This window comes from Juglans regia, chromosome 2 (genome assembly GCF_001411555.2).
Source record: "Juglans regia cultivar Chandler chromosome 2, Walnut 2.0, whole genome shotgun sequence".
Classification (NCBI taxonomy): domain Eukaryota; kingdom Viridiplantae; phylum Streptophyta; class Magnoliopsida; order Fagales; family Juglandaceae; genus Juglans; species Juglans regia.
Window position 1 is genome coordinate 216285 of NC_049902.1, and position 17215 is coordinate 233499.

The window sequence follows — 17215 nt, forward strand, 5'->3', positions numbered from 1 at the left end:
TTGAAATGAATTTAAATTTTTATAAAAAATTAAAAAATAATAAATTTCACCAAGATTTAAAATGAAATGAAATGATGAGCACATCCAAACATAATTTAAGTTCGTACAAAGGTTAGTAAAAGTAAACTGTAAAAGGAAAGAAGGGTAATAAATAGCATGGAGAGAGCCGAGCTGACGAGGGACGTTGAGTTGGGTCCACGAATCCGTACGTACCAAAAGCACAACATACGCAATCGGTAAGAAAAATAATTTATACACTATTTTATATAATATATTACATAATAATAATATTATAAAATAAGAATATTTTTATAAAATATTATTATATATAATATATTATGTATATATCATTATTCAACTATCAAACACTATGCCTTACGAGTCTCAGATAAAGCGGGGCTCTGTGGCTGAGCTGAATAGCTGAAACAGTAGTAGTAAAATCAAATCGGTTTGGAGCCAGCCAGCCAGCGAGTCAGCCAGCTAAAATAAAAGCAAGACAGGCACAAAGCGTCCCCCCCGCGCGCCTATTTCTTTTCTATTTTGTCGTCTTTTTCAAACCCAACTAACAACCACCCCACCCCCTCTCTCTCTCTCTAACTCAGCGAGTGTCCGGCGAGCGTATTCTCGCCGGAATTCGCTCATCCCTCCTCCAAATCTCGACGTTTCCACCATCCGAGCTCTACGAGTCTCCTATAGAGATCAAAAGAATCTCTGATTTTTTGTCTTTATTTTTTAATTAATTTTTTTTTTAAGCAACGAGGATTAGATTTTTTTTTTAAATAAAAAACAACAGCAAAAAGGAAAATATTCCGTGTCTGCGTCCGTCTCCGTCTCTTTCCAATTCTCCTTTTGGTTATGGTGGTGAATGATAGCTTGCAAGCGAATGCAAATGCAAATGCAGGTTCTAACTAATCCACATATGCTCTGAGATCCCTTTTTTGTTTTTCTCTTCTCTCATTCCTTTCCTCCTTTGGTTCCTCTTTCTTCTCCCAATTTTCCAAATTCTAGAGAGAGACAGGAAAGTGAGAGGGAGCGAGATTCGACATGATGGTCAATTTGTATTTTTAGGTTCGAATCTGTTACATTAGGTCAAATTCTCTTCTCATTTGTGTTTTCTTTCAAATATATGTTTTTTTTTCCTCATTTTGTGGCGATGACTTAAGAGTTTATATTCTTTTTTAATATCCTCGTTTATCGGTTTTTGATCTTCATATTTTGTTAGAAATTGAATACCAAGCTTAATTATGCAAGCTGTGATTTTTTTCGGTGTTTTTTTCTGGGTGGAGGGAAAAACACACTTGAGTGGTAATTTTTGCCGATATTTTTTTAATTTTGCTCAATTTCCCTTTCCCTTGCCTTTTCTTGAAAACCAAAAAAAGCACTTATGTTTGGTCATTGGTTGGTAAGCAAGAGGATTTTTCGGTTTCTGGGGTCCGATTCTATGGATGACCCGTGATAGTGCAAAATTTTAGATAATCTGTTTTTGATAATGCTATTAAGAGTTTCATGAAATACCATCTGTCAAGTAGATAATACTTGAATTGTTTTTCAGATGAAGAGCCATGCAGCCTAGACAGGGTGGGCAAGTGAGAATCTTTAGAGTTTTTCTCTCTCTTATTAGAGTTTCTGGTTTGGGAGTTTCGGTATGCCATTTGAAGTAATGGATCAAAGGGTGTGTCTGCCTCGTCTCATTGCTTTGAAGAAATTTATTTTCCTTCTGAGGTATTTAGTCTAAAAGTACCCAGAAATCTCCCAATTTTTCCCTTGGCCCCCGTTTATAATTTGTTTTGTCAAATAGTCTGCAAGGAATTCCGGATTAATTGTAAATTTCTTTTCTTTTTAGCTGTCAATTATATTCTCTTTCTCCTATTTGTGCGGGTACGCATGCTTGGGTTTGTTTTTTTTCAAGAGTAATGCTACACACCATACTCCCATCACACTTTCATCCCACTATGTAAGATCACTTATCACTATTGGATGACATATCATCCAATGGTGATAAATGTGCCACCTCTTACACAATGAGATGAAAGTGTGGCATATAGAATTTTCCCTTTTTCAATTTGGTTGTGTAACTCATCAACTTGTTTTGGACAGAAAGTTGGATATCTGAAACCCAAGGGCATGTCTCATCACGGAGGTGAGAACTATATAATTAGCTATAATGTTACCCTTCAAATCAACTTCTCAAAATTCGGGAGGGAATGCAGATGTCCTACACTTAATTTAAAGATTACCATAAACCACTAGTCCAGAAACTAGTATGTACCATTGTGCTTTTAGGAGATTCTCAGATTGATTCAGGCACTATACATTGAAGGTCACTATTTTAAGCTGCAAACCATTTAGAGAGAGCTGGAGTTTTGAGATTAGCCATGTTACCCTTGTTTTAAGCAACTACAGGGTCGTTATATTCTATCACCTGTAAATTGAACTTCTGGTTATTTTTTGGAGCACCTTGTCTGCCCCAGGTATTAAATTGGCCATTTGGCCCCTTATTGGAATCTTTAAAAGTGTGTCTTCTCATTGGGAGATGATCTTTTTATATATGCCAATATCATGGTAATTTGTTTTGAAAAAAGGAAAGTTCAACTTCTCTCTGAGCAATTCTAATTATGGCTATGACTCTTATGTCAAAGCCAGTTCAATGTATATTTGTCTTTAGTAATGATTTTAGTACAAGAACTATGTTTGGGGACTGCTAAGTTGAATGTTATTATTTTATCTATATTTAGTTTTTTGCTTACAGATAAGTCACTTTTGATTATGCAACTGTGACAGATTCTGGAAATATGCTTCTTTGATGATTCTTTTTATTACCTTTTCTGTGTGTTTAATCCTATCCTGTTTTATTGATAAGTGTTTCATTGTGGTAAAGTGGTGATGAGAGTTGTATTTCAACAGTTTGGCTGGCAGCTATCAATCTGATTAGAGCTCATTGTTGTGACTTTCTAGCACGGTTCAATTTATATCTTGCTGTTTTTTAGTTTAGGCATCTTTTCTCAGGGCTTTCCCAACATGTTGGTGTTCCTCTTATTGTTTTGTCTTCATTCAGCAGGAATGAATGGAATGGTAGCAACACCTGGAAGCGTGTTGGATGCTTTACCACACCTAGAAAAACTTTCACCTATAGGGGCACAGTCTGTGGATGCTCTGGAACTGCCACAGTCAATTCTACCTAGAGATCAAAGAAAAAAGACAGGTTCTGGTGGAGAAGAAGCTGATTTATCCAATGCTTCATGGAAATCCGTGAATCACCAAATGGAATCGTTGTCAAATGCGTGCATGCAGATGCCTTCTCATAGTTTGGACAGGAAGAAGACTGTAATCAGTGGCACCAATCATGAAAGTAGTTTGTTTTCAAGCTCTTTGTCTGAAATATTTAGTAGAAAGTGTAAGATTTCATCTTTCATGTTTATCATATGCCATTCATATCTTAAATGTGGGTAATAGTGTCTTTTTATTTTTGTTTTTCCCTTCGAGTTAGGTATTTTAATTGTCATAGTTATTGGTTTGACTATGCCATTGTTTCATGGTCAACATATACATATAGAAATTGAGTAAGCGCATTAGTTGACACATAACGACGATATCTCACAACAACCGACCACTTAACTTTTGTTATGAAAAATCTTGCTTTAAGTCCCACATTTCACTTGTTTTATCTTGTGAGAAAGTTGGTTTTTTCTTTTCATAAACTGGCTTCAAATCTCTCTGAAACTTCTTATAACCGTAGGATTTTGCACTCTCTTCCTTAGTTTTTCTTGGTCAACTGAAATTACTGAATGTTTTCTTTTTTCTTTCATTTTTCAAAGCCAATGACTTCATTTGCATTTGTTTGATATAATGGATATTTTGCTCCTTGCATTTTCCATAAATGTGGATGCTTGGATGCAGTGGGAATTTTGGGGAATGAGGTTCCATCTCATCAGCCTGCTAGTGCTGTTTTTTCCCACCATGATGAAGAGCTGTTTGAATCTATTGAAGAACTTGAGGCCCAAACTAGCGGAAATTTCCTTCCTGATGAAGATGACCTGTTTTCTGGCATGATTGATGAGCTGGCATGTAGTGCTCATGCCAATAGTGGAGATGACTTCGAAGATTATGATTTATTCAGCAGTGGGGGAGGTATGGAATTAGAAGGGGAGGATCGCATGTATATGGGGCAAAGGAATTTTGATTATATCAGGGGCCCTTCCAACGGTCAAGTGGGTTCTAATAGCTCAATTGTTGGTGAACACCCTTTTGGTGAACACCCATCTAGAACACTCTTTGTGAGAAATATAAATAGCAATGTTGAGGAATCTGAATTAAAGGCTTTTTTTGAGGTGCATGTTACTCTTTTATTTTTTGGCATTCTATTAGGATTGCTTCCAACTGAGTCATGGAAAGTTCAATTGACTACTGTGTTTTGTTCTGTCAGCAACATGGAGATATTCGAATGCTGTATACTGCCTGCAGGCATCGTGGGTTTGTTATGGTTTCTTACTATGACATAAGGGCAGCTCAAAATGCAAAGAGAGAACTTCAAAATAAGCCATTGAAGCGTAGGAAACTTGACATACATTATTCGATACCAAAGGTATGGTGGTCACTTTTATGCTGTTTCAATTGTATCATGCTGTTTTGGCGGTTGCTTAAACTAACACCTCTCACTGCTGTGATCATTATCATTTTTCTACTTATTTTTGCCTGTGACATAATCTGATATGCTGTTGCTTGATTTTTGCTGATGTGTCAGGACAATCTTTCAGAGAGTGATATTAACCAAGGCACCCTGGCTGTATTCAACCTTGATTCCTCTGTTTCAGATGATGAGCTTCGCCAGATTTTTGGCTTTTATGGAGAAATCAAAGAAGTAACATTGTTGCCCCCTTCTTTCACTTACATAAACGATGTTATAATATTTATATTGTCTTCACGTTTGTGGTTTGCAGATCTTTGATATTCCACATAAGTATCACCCAAAGTTCATAGAGTTTTATGATGTTCGAGCTGCAGAATCTGCTCTTCGTGCACTGAATAGGAGTGATATTGCTGGCAAACAGATCAAGGTTGAACCAAGCCATCCAGGGATTGCAAGATGGTGGTACTGCCTATTTACACTGTTCATCTTATTTCCTAACAGCCATCATTAAAGTGGATATATAGGAACTAAGATCCTTTTTGCAGTGTGATGGAACAGTTCGAGCAGGAGCAAGATGGACGTAATGTTTGCCAAAGCCCTTGTAAAAATTTATCACCAGTATGCACAGGTATGATTTCTGCCTGCAAATGATATCTGCATCAGTCAAGGTCTTCTTAAAATGCAAAACCTTTTTCTTGCCATCTCTCAATATTTTACGGCAAGTGTATCACATCTCACTGCGCAGATAATGGATCTAACCATAGTTTACATTCTGCAGCCCGATCACCTGTGAGTTCATATGTTGAAAATGTATTCCCTCACAGGAGTTCAAGTGTTCCGAACAACTTGCCCTCTCCAGTGAGAGTGGCATCCATTGGCAAACAATTTGGCATTTGTGATTCAAATCAGTCTCTAAATGAAATAAAATTTTCCAACCAATGCATTCCCAGTTTCCATCCTCATTCCTTTCCGGAGTATCTTGATGGTTCAGTCAATGGTAGTCCATGCAAAACTTCAAGCCATATGGCTGATATGGCTGTCAGTCTCGGTCCCAAAGTGGCTGAAGGAATTGACAGTAGGCAAATTATCAAAGTGAGTTCCAACATTCGCACAATGGAACCCAATGCAGGAGGTAAGTTATTTCATTGCCCTGTAGTCTGTTTGAAATATATTTTTTTGTTCCAAGCAACTGGGCTTAGGGGGATTCGACTCTCGGATGCCCCCACACCATCCTGTACTTTGGTTGGGTGGAGGTTCCATCAGGCCAAAGAGCCATTGGCCTGTTAGAAATTTTACATTTGCTGCATATTTTAGATTTTGGCATCTGCTTGACTACCATTAAGATGGTATCAGGCAGCAGTCAAACATATTTCTGTAAGGAGAATTTATGAGTCCTGCAGGAAGGTAGGCATGAACAGGTCATAAATTACAACATACAGGCTTTCCACATTGTAGGATGTTCTTCTTTTTTTTTTTTCAATTCGCACTGGGTATCCTTGAACAAAGTCCCGAGTAATCCTAGGGGTGCACAGCACATTGCAGGATGTTCTTGATGCATGTTGGAATGAAAAATAATAATAAACCCCAACACGTGCCTTAGTGATCTTGGGGCGAGCTGTATAAACTAGATGTCTTGGTTTCGAAACTCCACATTCACACTCTCGGGGCTGAGATTAGTCGAGGCTTTGTTCACAGATACACGTTGCCGATAAAAAAAATAAGAAATAGAATATTCTAGTTATGTCCCAATGTCAATATTCTCTCAAATATTTTAGATTAACTATTCAGATTTAAGTTAAATAAACTGTTCATGAATTTTCAAAATACACTTCTTCTTTACTTGATTTTGGGTGGTTTGAAGCTGGGACCTCTAGTTCATCATCTGTTGCAACCACTCTTGTAGTCTGCATTTCAGGTTTATTGAATTCTACCTAAACAGTTACATTTGGAAATATAATTCTTTTTTTTTTTTGAATCAGTACATTTTGAAAGTATAATTAATAATCTGAAAACATTTCTTGTTAGTCCATTGGAGCTTTTGTACATGTTAGGGTGTCAAAAACCAAAAACCCATGGTTTTTGACATCCTAGAGAGTTTCTTCCCAAACATCCAAAAACATCCATCCAAATATGTTATCGTCAGTCCCACCATTTTACAGACCCTATAAATTTTTAGTCTTATTTACTACTGTTCTTCAGTCAAGGCAAATTATACAATCTTTTGAGGAATTGGTCATCTAGTTGCCATATCTCTGTTCCTGTGTCTTACTTAAAATTACACTCAACAAATTAGGTATGGGAATTTTCATAGATGTCATATCATTCAACTATGGTTCCATACCAATGAAACTTAACCCATGGTGAGTTCTAAAGCATTACAGATGAAGTTGAATTTGTTTCTCTTCAAACTTTTAATCTAGGTTGATTATGATAACCTCGTTGTAGATTTATTTTGCCATTTGTTTTTGGTGTTGACAAAGTGTTTCTCCATAGTTTTTGGTTCCTTGGGAAATGGGAGTTATCCCTTTCATCATCACTTCCCATGGAACAACTCGCATCAGCAACATCCTTCAAGTCCCATGATTTGGGGGAATTCAACTTCATTTGCCACTGGTGTTCCTGCTCATCACCTTCCACAAACGCCTGGATTTCCGAGAGGATCACACCAATTGCTGAACACGTCACCTGTGCACTGCCATGTTGGATCGGCACCAGCTGTAAATCCTTCTCTCTGGGATAAGCAGCATTCCTATCTGGGGGAATCTCCTGAAGCTTCTAGTTTTCATTTGGGTTCTCTTGGGAGTGTGGGTTTTCCTTGCAGTTCTCAATTGCATCCAATAGAAATTTCTTCTCGCAGTACCTTTTCTCATGTTGGCAGAAATTGCCCTGACATGTTGACAAATGCTGGTCATCACTCTCCTAAGCAAATGTGCCATATTTTCCCTGAGAGGATCCCGATGATTTCAATGCCTACATCTTTTGAGTCACCTAGTGAACGTGCAAGAAGCCTTTCTCACCGTAGAAATGAAGCAAATTATCTTGCTGATAAGAAACAATTTGAACTTGATCTTGACCGCATATTGCGTGGGGAAGACAGCCGCACAACACTGATGATAAAGAACATTCCCAACAAGTATGTCAATGATCATTAAAAATATCTCGACCTATTTTGTGCATTTTACTTTTGTCTTCTCTTCGACTTTACAACATTTCTTCTGATGAATCTTTCCTTTGCTTGAATAGTAGTGTTAAAATATCTTGATGTTATTGTAGATAATCTGTCTTTGCGGTGCACGGGACCGAGGTTTACTTTGCAGGGGTGGGTCCGAAGGACCCTGCCTTGGAAAGGTTCCCCGACAAAAAAAAAAAAATTATTCCACCCCAAATAGGCCACTGGTCTTTTGGTGGGGTCACCTCTTTGATTTCTGCTTTGGAAACCCAATGATTGCAGGATATCATGCATATTTTGTCTTGGTCATGTAATTTAACCGTGTGTAATAGTTTTAGCAGCAGTAGTAATTATGGGTCTTGAATTCATTTCGGTGCTTTTGCCATTTTATCCTCTCCCTTTTTCATTTCTTTAGGTTGAGGTAATGTTTTTCTCACAGGTATACTTCTAAGATGCTTTTGGTTGCAATAGATGAGCACTGTCGGGGAACCTATGATTTTATCTATTTGCCAATTGACTTCAAGGCAAGTATATTTTTTGGTGAATCAAATTGTTTGGGTAAGAAAGCTCATTTATATTCCTCACCAAATTTTGCTGTATTTTCAACAGAACAAATGCAATGTGGGCTATGCGTTCATCAATATGACTGATCCTCGGCAGATAATTTCATTCCATCAGGTTTGAGTTTCAAGTTATCATGTATATACCTGTAACATTCTGTTAGTTGTAATTCTGTTAGTTATTGGTAAAGCGCGAGGGATTGACAAATACCATTTTTCAGGCATTCAATGGTAAAAAATGGGAAAAGTTCAATAGTGAAAAGGTGGCATCCCTTGCATATGCTAGGATTCAGGGAAAGGCTGCTCTTATTGCCCATTTTCAGAATTCAAGCTTGATGAATGAAGATAAACGTTGCCGTCCTATTCTCTTTCATACTGACGGTCCAAATGCTGGTGATCTAGTAGGATTATCATGATATCATCCACTTGTATACTAATATAACATTGTCCTTTTGGTTAATTTTGCTTCATGACCAAACTTACCTAATTTCATGTATCTGCAGGAGCCCTTCCCCATGGGTGCTAATATTCGTTCAAGACCAGGCAGACCCCGAACTAATGGCAATGAGGAAAACCACAACCAAGGGAGCCCTTCTACTTCTGCAAATAGAGAGGGGAATATTCCAATGGATCGGATTCTTCAAAGGACTTCGATTGACCCAGCCAATTTGCCTGAAGCACTAACTTTATAACGAACCCTGTATTGGAGTACAGAATCACATTAACCCCAATTCGTATCACCCCTATTCTGACAACTGTTTTTCCGGCTGCAAAGAACCAGAACTAGTTCTATTACAGGTTTTGGGAACTGGAGCCAGCTTTACCAAGTGGTCTTCTTATTTTTCTGTCTCACTAAATTAATCACATTGGACCAATGAGTATAGAGAATCGCTTACCCAAAGGCTCTAAATTTTGGCTTGTCTTGAGTGAACAATCTCACATTGGATACAAGTTCCCCGAGGTAAATGTTCACGGGCAGTTCATGTTGGGGGGGCAGTTACCAGTTCATGTCGATATTTCTGATTAATCTCCATTTTGTTTTCTTGAATTCCTTGTCTTTGTGTGAAGTTGATTGTTGGAATGATGATACATACGAACGCAGCTCATTTTAGAACCGGTCAATTATGACATATATCACTTCATAAAAAAATATGTATTTTTTTTTTTTTTTAATTTGAATAATTTTTTCGGGAAAATTTGAGCTTCATTCGAATATCAAATATTGCATATTGCTTCTATTTTACTGTCTGTCTTGCAAATTGGCTCCTGCGGTAATATCTATACGTCAAAATCAATTTAGCTGAATGAAATGGGTCCGAAGAGCTTATTTCAAGGCAAAAACCCATTAATGTGTGGGAAAAGGCCGAGTGAGTGCATCCCCAACGTAAATGTAGAAGATAATCTCCAGATTCTACAACCCATATGAGACCCTCCAATGGAGTAGTGACATTTGTCACAGTTATTTCCATCAGGTGCATACCTTTTCATCATCTCACTCATACTCTCTATGACATACCAGATGTACATGGTTATTAGTATATGAAGTGAGGGAAATAAAAGATGGATAGGTGAGTCCTGATGATCAACTTACAATGAACGTCGACCCACCGCCGTTAGTTTAGAAAAAGACATGGAATAGTACATCAAACCCACCCTCTACCATTAAAGAAAAACGTCACAACAGGGAGGATTTTCTCTGACAAAAAAAGAACCTTCCAAGCGTTGAGACCACTACTTTGGTCAGAAGAATTCACAATGCATGGCTAACAGAAATGAAGCTCTGCACAAATTGTTCATGCCAAATATATTCTGTCAACTCAACCTGCTATACTAAATTTTTCACCCCAAGCTATATTAGAGGAAGAGGAAAGTTATCAGGTATCAACCTTGTAAAATAAATGCATGGCGTCATTTACAATTACAAATTGGTTTTCATTCACAAGTATATGTCAGTTTGCATGTGCCTTGAGATCTTTCAACTTTTTCAATATATTTGTGAAATAATCTTGCAAATACTTCTCTAGAGTTATTATATCTTTTGCTTCCACACCAAGAAGTTGATATGACCACCGTTCATAGGAGTAGTGAAAACAATGTCACTTTTAAGGACTTACCAATGTACCCAATAAGGGCATTACTCGTCTCCTCATGCTTGTCGCGTTAACTAAACAAATGCTTGCAACTTGCCCGTGTGATATACCTATAATAATCACCAAAAGGATAATCAGAATAGAACAAGGCTATAACAGCAAGTCGAGTTCAATTCAATATTGTTTTCTATCAGTGCTCAGCTAGACATGAACAAAGTTAAAGCTGAAAGGAACATATGCTTTCCATATTTTTTTTTTTGTTGCTGCTATATCTGATCCCTTGATTTGCTGCCCTCCTGTATCTTATAAACATAGTACTGCGGATTAAAATAGAAAATAATGGAGGATATGAGGAATTTATACTGGGACCTGCTCATGGAGTAATTAGATGCATGGGCCCATATATATAAGCATGTTTTTTGGAATCAGGAAGTCTTTGCAGTCCTATTATGGAGGAAGTGAGGTTGCTAATGTATTTTGTATTGAACTTAAGCCAAGTGAAAGGGAATCAAAATCTTAATTTACCCAATCTGTTGGGTTATCCTCTCCCAGCTGAAAACAAGGCACATATCAATACAGAGGATATGAACTAAACTAACAAGTCAAACAACTTTTTGCAGGAGGCTTGGCCTTCTACATAATGATGACCGAACGTTTTATGTAACCCAGAAAAAAAATAAAAATAAAAAAAAAATTCTTGGTTAAAACACTGAACAAGTGAAAGTAAAGAAGTCGAGAACATCCAGATATTACAGAACATTAACCATTAGTTAACACATTAAGGAATCAAATATCACGTATCATTCCAACTCAGCCACCATGTTTCTCCCCCAACATCCTCACGCATAGGGTTGTACAATTATTCTCATACAAGTTGGGAAAAAGAAGCAAAACGCTAACAGTTCAACAACCACCGTACAAAAATGCTAAAACTAAGACCAGGTAGGTTTAAGGGCTTAAAGGCTAAAATTTTGAGTGAGGTTTTTTAATTTTAAAAAATAAAATTATTTTAGTTTTAATTTTTATATTATATTTTAATTTAAAAATAATTCCTATACAAAATAAAATTATTGATTAAGATTTATACCATATTCTCAACTAATAACTGACTTAGTTTTTATTAGAAAACTTTTGATTTAGAGAGAATTTTATCAAATCTAATTTTACAATACATATTTTAGAATAATCCCTTACACATTTGGGGGGAAAAAAAATTAAGCCATTACTTCTTTCAAAGGATTATATAAAAACTTTTTATAAATATTGAAAAATTAGATATTGTTATTTATAAATTTTACATTATATATTAAACTAATGATGACAAAAAAATATATATATTCTTAGAACGAGAGTACGTGAAATATTCACTATATGAGATACTATTATACTCTTAAGAGAAATGTTTTATACGAGCTTCAAACAGACAACTCTCGCTTAAACATCTATTAAAAAGTAGACACCATACTGAAAAAGTGTAAATTTTTTTTCTTTTTTAGTGAATTCCATTTTTTTTACTTTTTTTCTTTTCTTTTTAAAAATTCTACTTTTTTTTTTTTTTGTTGGGCCGCCTTGCACTCGGAACCTTAGGCAATTGTCTAAGTTACCTAATGGAAGAGCCGGCGCTGACTAAGACCGGCCCAAAAATCCCCAAATCAACAACCACCCTACATACCCTAACCCTTATAGTTTAGATCATCCTCCTTACCTTCGATTATTGATGATTACGAACCTTGCAATTTTGGAGGTAGACTTAAGAGAGAGAACGATACAATATGAGAGAACGACAGCCACAAGAAAACGATCAAAGCGAGAGAGACCTCACACCGAAACCTTAGAACTGGAAGAAGTTGATTCGAGTAATGGATAAAATAACGCCGTCTAAAATCGGGTATATGATAATTTGGTTATCAGTTTGGGTAATAACCCCAACCGACCCGTACCAACTGATAATTTGGTTATCAGTTTGGTTAAATTCTCGACCCGTTTTATTTCGAGTCGGGTTGGGTTAGCCCGGATAGTTGTAATATGCATCATTCGTATGCTATTGTGTCACGCGACTCATGTTAACCACTTTTGTCACATATTTTTATCCATTTGAGTGATTAATATTGAATGAGGGTAATGTTTTGTCAAAATTTTTAAATAATTATGAGTGTAATATGTTCATTTTTATAGATTTATAAAACACTTGTTGGTTGAAGGCTGTAATTTTTTCTAGCAATAAAACGATCGAAATTAAGTAGATTTTTCCCTTTTCGTACTGATATACCAATATTCCCGACCCTAAAGTTCTAATCAAGATTGAGAGTCAGATTAGCCAAGCCGTGCTAGCTTAACTAGATTTTCAATGCCAAATTAAAGCTTTATGGCAGCCAACTTAGGCAAATATATATATATATATATATATATCCATGCTATTGTTGGTTTGTGGTAGTAGTGTGCTTGGAATGCTCATTAATGGCTTGCTTCACAGTCGCAGTCTTGCCTAGTGGTGAGCACTTTACATCTCCATGCTGCTCGCCGAGGTGGCGAGCGCACTTTGCTTTTTGCTTTTCTACAATGTTGAACCAGTGGCGAGCACTTTGCCTTTCAGTGGTGCTCGCCTAGGGCTGAGCACATTTTCTTTTGCAATACTCGCCTATGGGCGAGCACTTTGCATTTCCATGATGTTTGCCAAGTTGGCAAACACTTGTGCTCTCATTGGTTCTCGCTTGGGGACAAGCACTTTGCATTTTAGTGGTGTTTCCCTTGGGATAGTACTTTTACTCTCAACGGCGTTCGCCTAGAGGGCAAACACTTTTGCTCTCCATGGTGTTCACCTGGGTAGCGCACTTTGTTCTCTCAGTGGTTCACGACTTGGGGTGAGCACTTTGTCTTTCTATAATACTCATCATGGTGTCAAGCACTTTGCTTTTCCATGTTGCTTGTCGAAGTGGCGAGCACTTTGCCTTCCCATGATACTTGCCTAGGTGTTGAGCACTTTTGCTCTTGTGGTACTCGCGTAGAGGCGATTTCCACATTGCTCGTCTAAGTGGCAAGCACTTTGCCTTCCCATGATACTTGCTGGGGTATTGAGCACTTTTCCTCTTTACTTTTTGACGATTCTCGTCGAGGTGGCGAACATTTTGCTCTCCACAATGCTCACCTTGTGACGAGCACTTTGGCTCTCCATGATGATTGAGCAAGCACTTTCAGAAATTGATCCCTATTTAGAGATCTGGAATTAGAAATGAGAAACCCCAAAATGAAATTATCAAGATAGATACAATGTCATATCTGTAGAAAAGCAAACTTGCCTTGTTCTTAGGCATTGTATTCATTCAAATTAAGATTACAAGAGTGATTAAAAACTATGTACAGCTAATACACATGGCTATATATTCTGCTATACATGAAAGGTAACGGATATACAAATGACAGAATGGGAGAAAATCATGGGAGAGATTATGGGAGAGAAGATCATGACAGCATGTTGGAGAGCTTATCTCTTCATCCCCCCTAAAGCTCAAGGCGGGACTAGACCGATGAAGAGCTTGGTACGATTAAGAACAAACTTGGGAGTACATAACGGTTTTGTAAAAATATCTACAACTTGATCGGGACCTGAGATATGTGCAAGAGAAAGAACACCATAAGCTACTTGTTCCCGAAAAAAATGGACAACGATCTCAATATGTTTCATGCGATAATGGAAGATAGGATTTTCAGCCATGCTGATAGAACTGATGTTGTCACAATACAGCATAGGGGAAGGAACACAATACCCAATGCTTTTTAGAAGGTTCATAAACCACATAAGTTCAACTATGTTTGTAGCTAACACATGATACTCTACCTCAACTATGGATGGGATCGGCCCAATCTGTATCACAATAGCCACGAAGTGCAGTGAGAGGAGCTTGAACAAAATTAAGATCAAGAATACTTTGAGATAAAGAAAGATACGCTTAATGACAGTGAGATGAGTGTCTCGGGGCTTTTGCATGAACTAATAGACATGGTGAACGACATAGGAAATATCAGGACGTGTCAAGGTAAGGTACTACAGAGAACCAATGAGGTCGCTGATTAAATCTTGGATCAGATAGGAGCACATTGTCAATAGCAGTCAATGGAGCACTAGAAGCCAACGGGGTGGACATTGGTTTAGCACCATCCAGACCAAATTTCTAGAGAAGAGAAAGTAAATAGCATGTTTGAGTGAGGGTGATGGTTGACTCATCACAAGCAACTTGAAGTCCTAAGAAGAAATGAACATCACCAAGATTTTTCATATGGGATGTGGAGGATATATGGGAAATGAACTTGTTGATTTGTAAGGTGGAGCTTCGAGTTATAATAATGTAATCGACATAAATTAAGAGCAAAAAAATATCTGAGCCATGACGTTGATAAAAAAAAAGCGACTGATCACAGGGACATCTTTGGAAATCCATTTGTTGAATATAGGTATTGAACTTCATGTACCAAGCCCAAGGTGTCGTTTAAAGCCATAGAGTGCTTTGTGAAGTTGGCAGACATAATCAGGATGAGAGGAGTCCTCAAAACCAGGAGGTTGAGATAAGTAGACACGCTCTTGTAAATCACCATGGAGAAAATCATTGCTTACATCGAGTTGCTTGAGGGACCATCCTAGAGACAAACCCCAAAGTAAGAATCAATCTAATAGTGTCGAGTTTAACTACCAGACTAAATGTTTCATCATAGTCCAAGCCATGGAGTTGTGTTAAACCATGGCAATAAGTTGGGCTTTATACCTTTCAATTGAACCATCCGCTCTAGTTTTAACTTTAACACCCATTTGCTGCTAACTAGATTCATATCCGATTGTCTATGCACCAAAGCCCCTGTTCGGTTGGCATGAAGGGAATCAATTTCATCTTGCATGGCTTGCTGCCATTTTGGGTTAGTGAGGGCTTGTTTATATGTCTTGGGTTCGTGTGGTTGGGCTGCTAGATCAGCTACAAAGCAGGTAGGTACTAGGTGCCATGAAAAGAAAAGGACCATGGGCTTTAGTGTGCCCATTTGGGTCTGTGTGATCATTAGGGTGCAAGAATAATTAGAAAATCGGTTGAACCAAACCGGACCGGTTTGATGGTGCGGTACCCGTTCTTTAGAACCAAAATTGGTCCTAAATCAGTTCAGTATTGATTTTCATATTTTGAAAGCTGGTTCGAATCGAACCAAACCGGTATATATATATACATATTAATTTTTATATTATATTATATATATTATACTCTAAATTGCTAATTTATATAATATAAAATTTTAACATTATTATTCAAGTCTATTAATTTTATAACATAAGATTAATATAATATTATATATAAGTTAGACACTACTTGTATTATATTAGTATACTTAGGCACTAATTACACTATTTTAATTTTATTATTTAAGTCAATTAATCTCACTAATAAGTTAAATACTACTTATACTATACTAGTCTAATTAGACACTAATAAATTAGTCATTGTTAATAATAAACATTAAATTCTAACAATTAAGTTTAGTGTTAAAAAATTATAGTACTAAACCTATGCAGTGCCACAAATGTAAACGATAAACTAAAAAAACAAGATCGGATAGATCGAAATTGAAAAAATTGAAAGTTTTGATTTCGGTGATAAATCAGTCTGTATCGATTTTGAAATTTTCACTAAAACCGAAATTACAAGAGTGGTTAACAACTATGTTCTTAGGCATTGTATTCATTTAAATAGAGATTACAAGAGTGATTAACAACTATGTACAGCTAACACACATGGCTATATATTCTGCTTTACATGGAAGGTAATGAATATACAAATGATAGAATGGAAGAAAATCATGGGAGAGATTACAGGAGAGAAGATCACGACAGTAGGAGGAAAAGGCCTTCCTCTTTGAGATTTGGTGTGATTGAGGGGGATGCTTGGCCTGTTTGGCTCTAATGTAATGGAAGCAAGAGTAATCAACGTGAGTAGTGAAATGCCCATAAAATCAGAGATCTATCCAAACAGACAATGGATGGTAAGGGAAAGGATGGAAGAAAATTTGCCGATTTCATTTGAAGCAAAAAGTGGTTGCAATACTACATTGCAGATGAGGTATGATGGATGTACCAAATCACTGAATACAAAAAATTCCGAGTTAATGACCACAAAGACAATGTAATGGACTCCAGATTCAAGAGCAAAAATGGAATGTGTTTTACTACATACATGAATTGGTAAAAATCCTAATGGTCATACATCAAATATATAAAATGTATTTACTACATTGATGTATTTACAACACTCCTCATTGGATGGCCATACATAAAGAATAAGTTTCGTTAAAACCTTGATAAATAAACCCAATGGAAAAAACTTGTGGCGAAGGAATAAGAGTACAATATTCTAATTTGCCTTTGAATGCCTTAAGACTACCTCATTAAAACCTTGCAAAGGAAAATCCTATGGGAAAAACCTCGACGAAGGAAAAAGAGTACATTTCGGATAATAATTGACCTCCCCTCATTAGTATGCAGAATTTTAATTGTTCATGATGAAAGATCATTAAGTGGACGTATTCCAATATTGCATACCAACTTTTTGAATGTTGTAGTTGGTAAAGTCTTAGTGAATATGTCTGCCAAGAAAACATGGTAGCCTAGTGTGCTTGGTGCACCTCTGATGGCTAAGTTTGAAATACATATATACTGCCTTTTTATGATAGATCAAAAAAATTACCTTGGATCATTAATCTTGGCTCTTTATATAGCCAAAGATTATTGCTGATAAGG

General features: G+C 36.9%; 1 protein-coding gene across 1 annotated transcript; it reads left to right on the forward strand.

The window, feature by feature from the left end:
- Positions 1–555: 555 nt before the first annotated feature.
- LOC109000366 (protein MEI2-like 1) lies at positions 556–9404 on the forward strand. Its single transcript, XM_018977240.2, is given in 16 exon segments — positions 556–1068; positions 1553–1667; positions 1670–1722; positions 2098–2140; positions 3059–3394; positions 3898–4328; positions 4424–4582; positions 4742–4858; positions 4938–5089; positions 5173–5255; positions 5406–5759; positions 7121–7760; positions 8236–8320; positions 8406–8474; positions 8578–8757; positions 8860–9404. Coding segments are annotated over 15 exon segments (2913 nt in total). The 5' UTR covers positions 556–1068; positions 1553–1645; the 3' UTR covers positions 9049–9404.
- The last annotated feature ends 7811 nt before the right edge of the window (positions 9405–17215 follow it).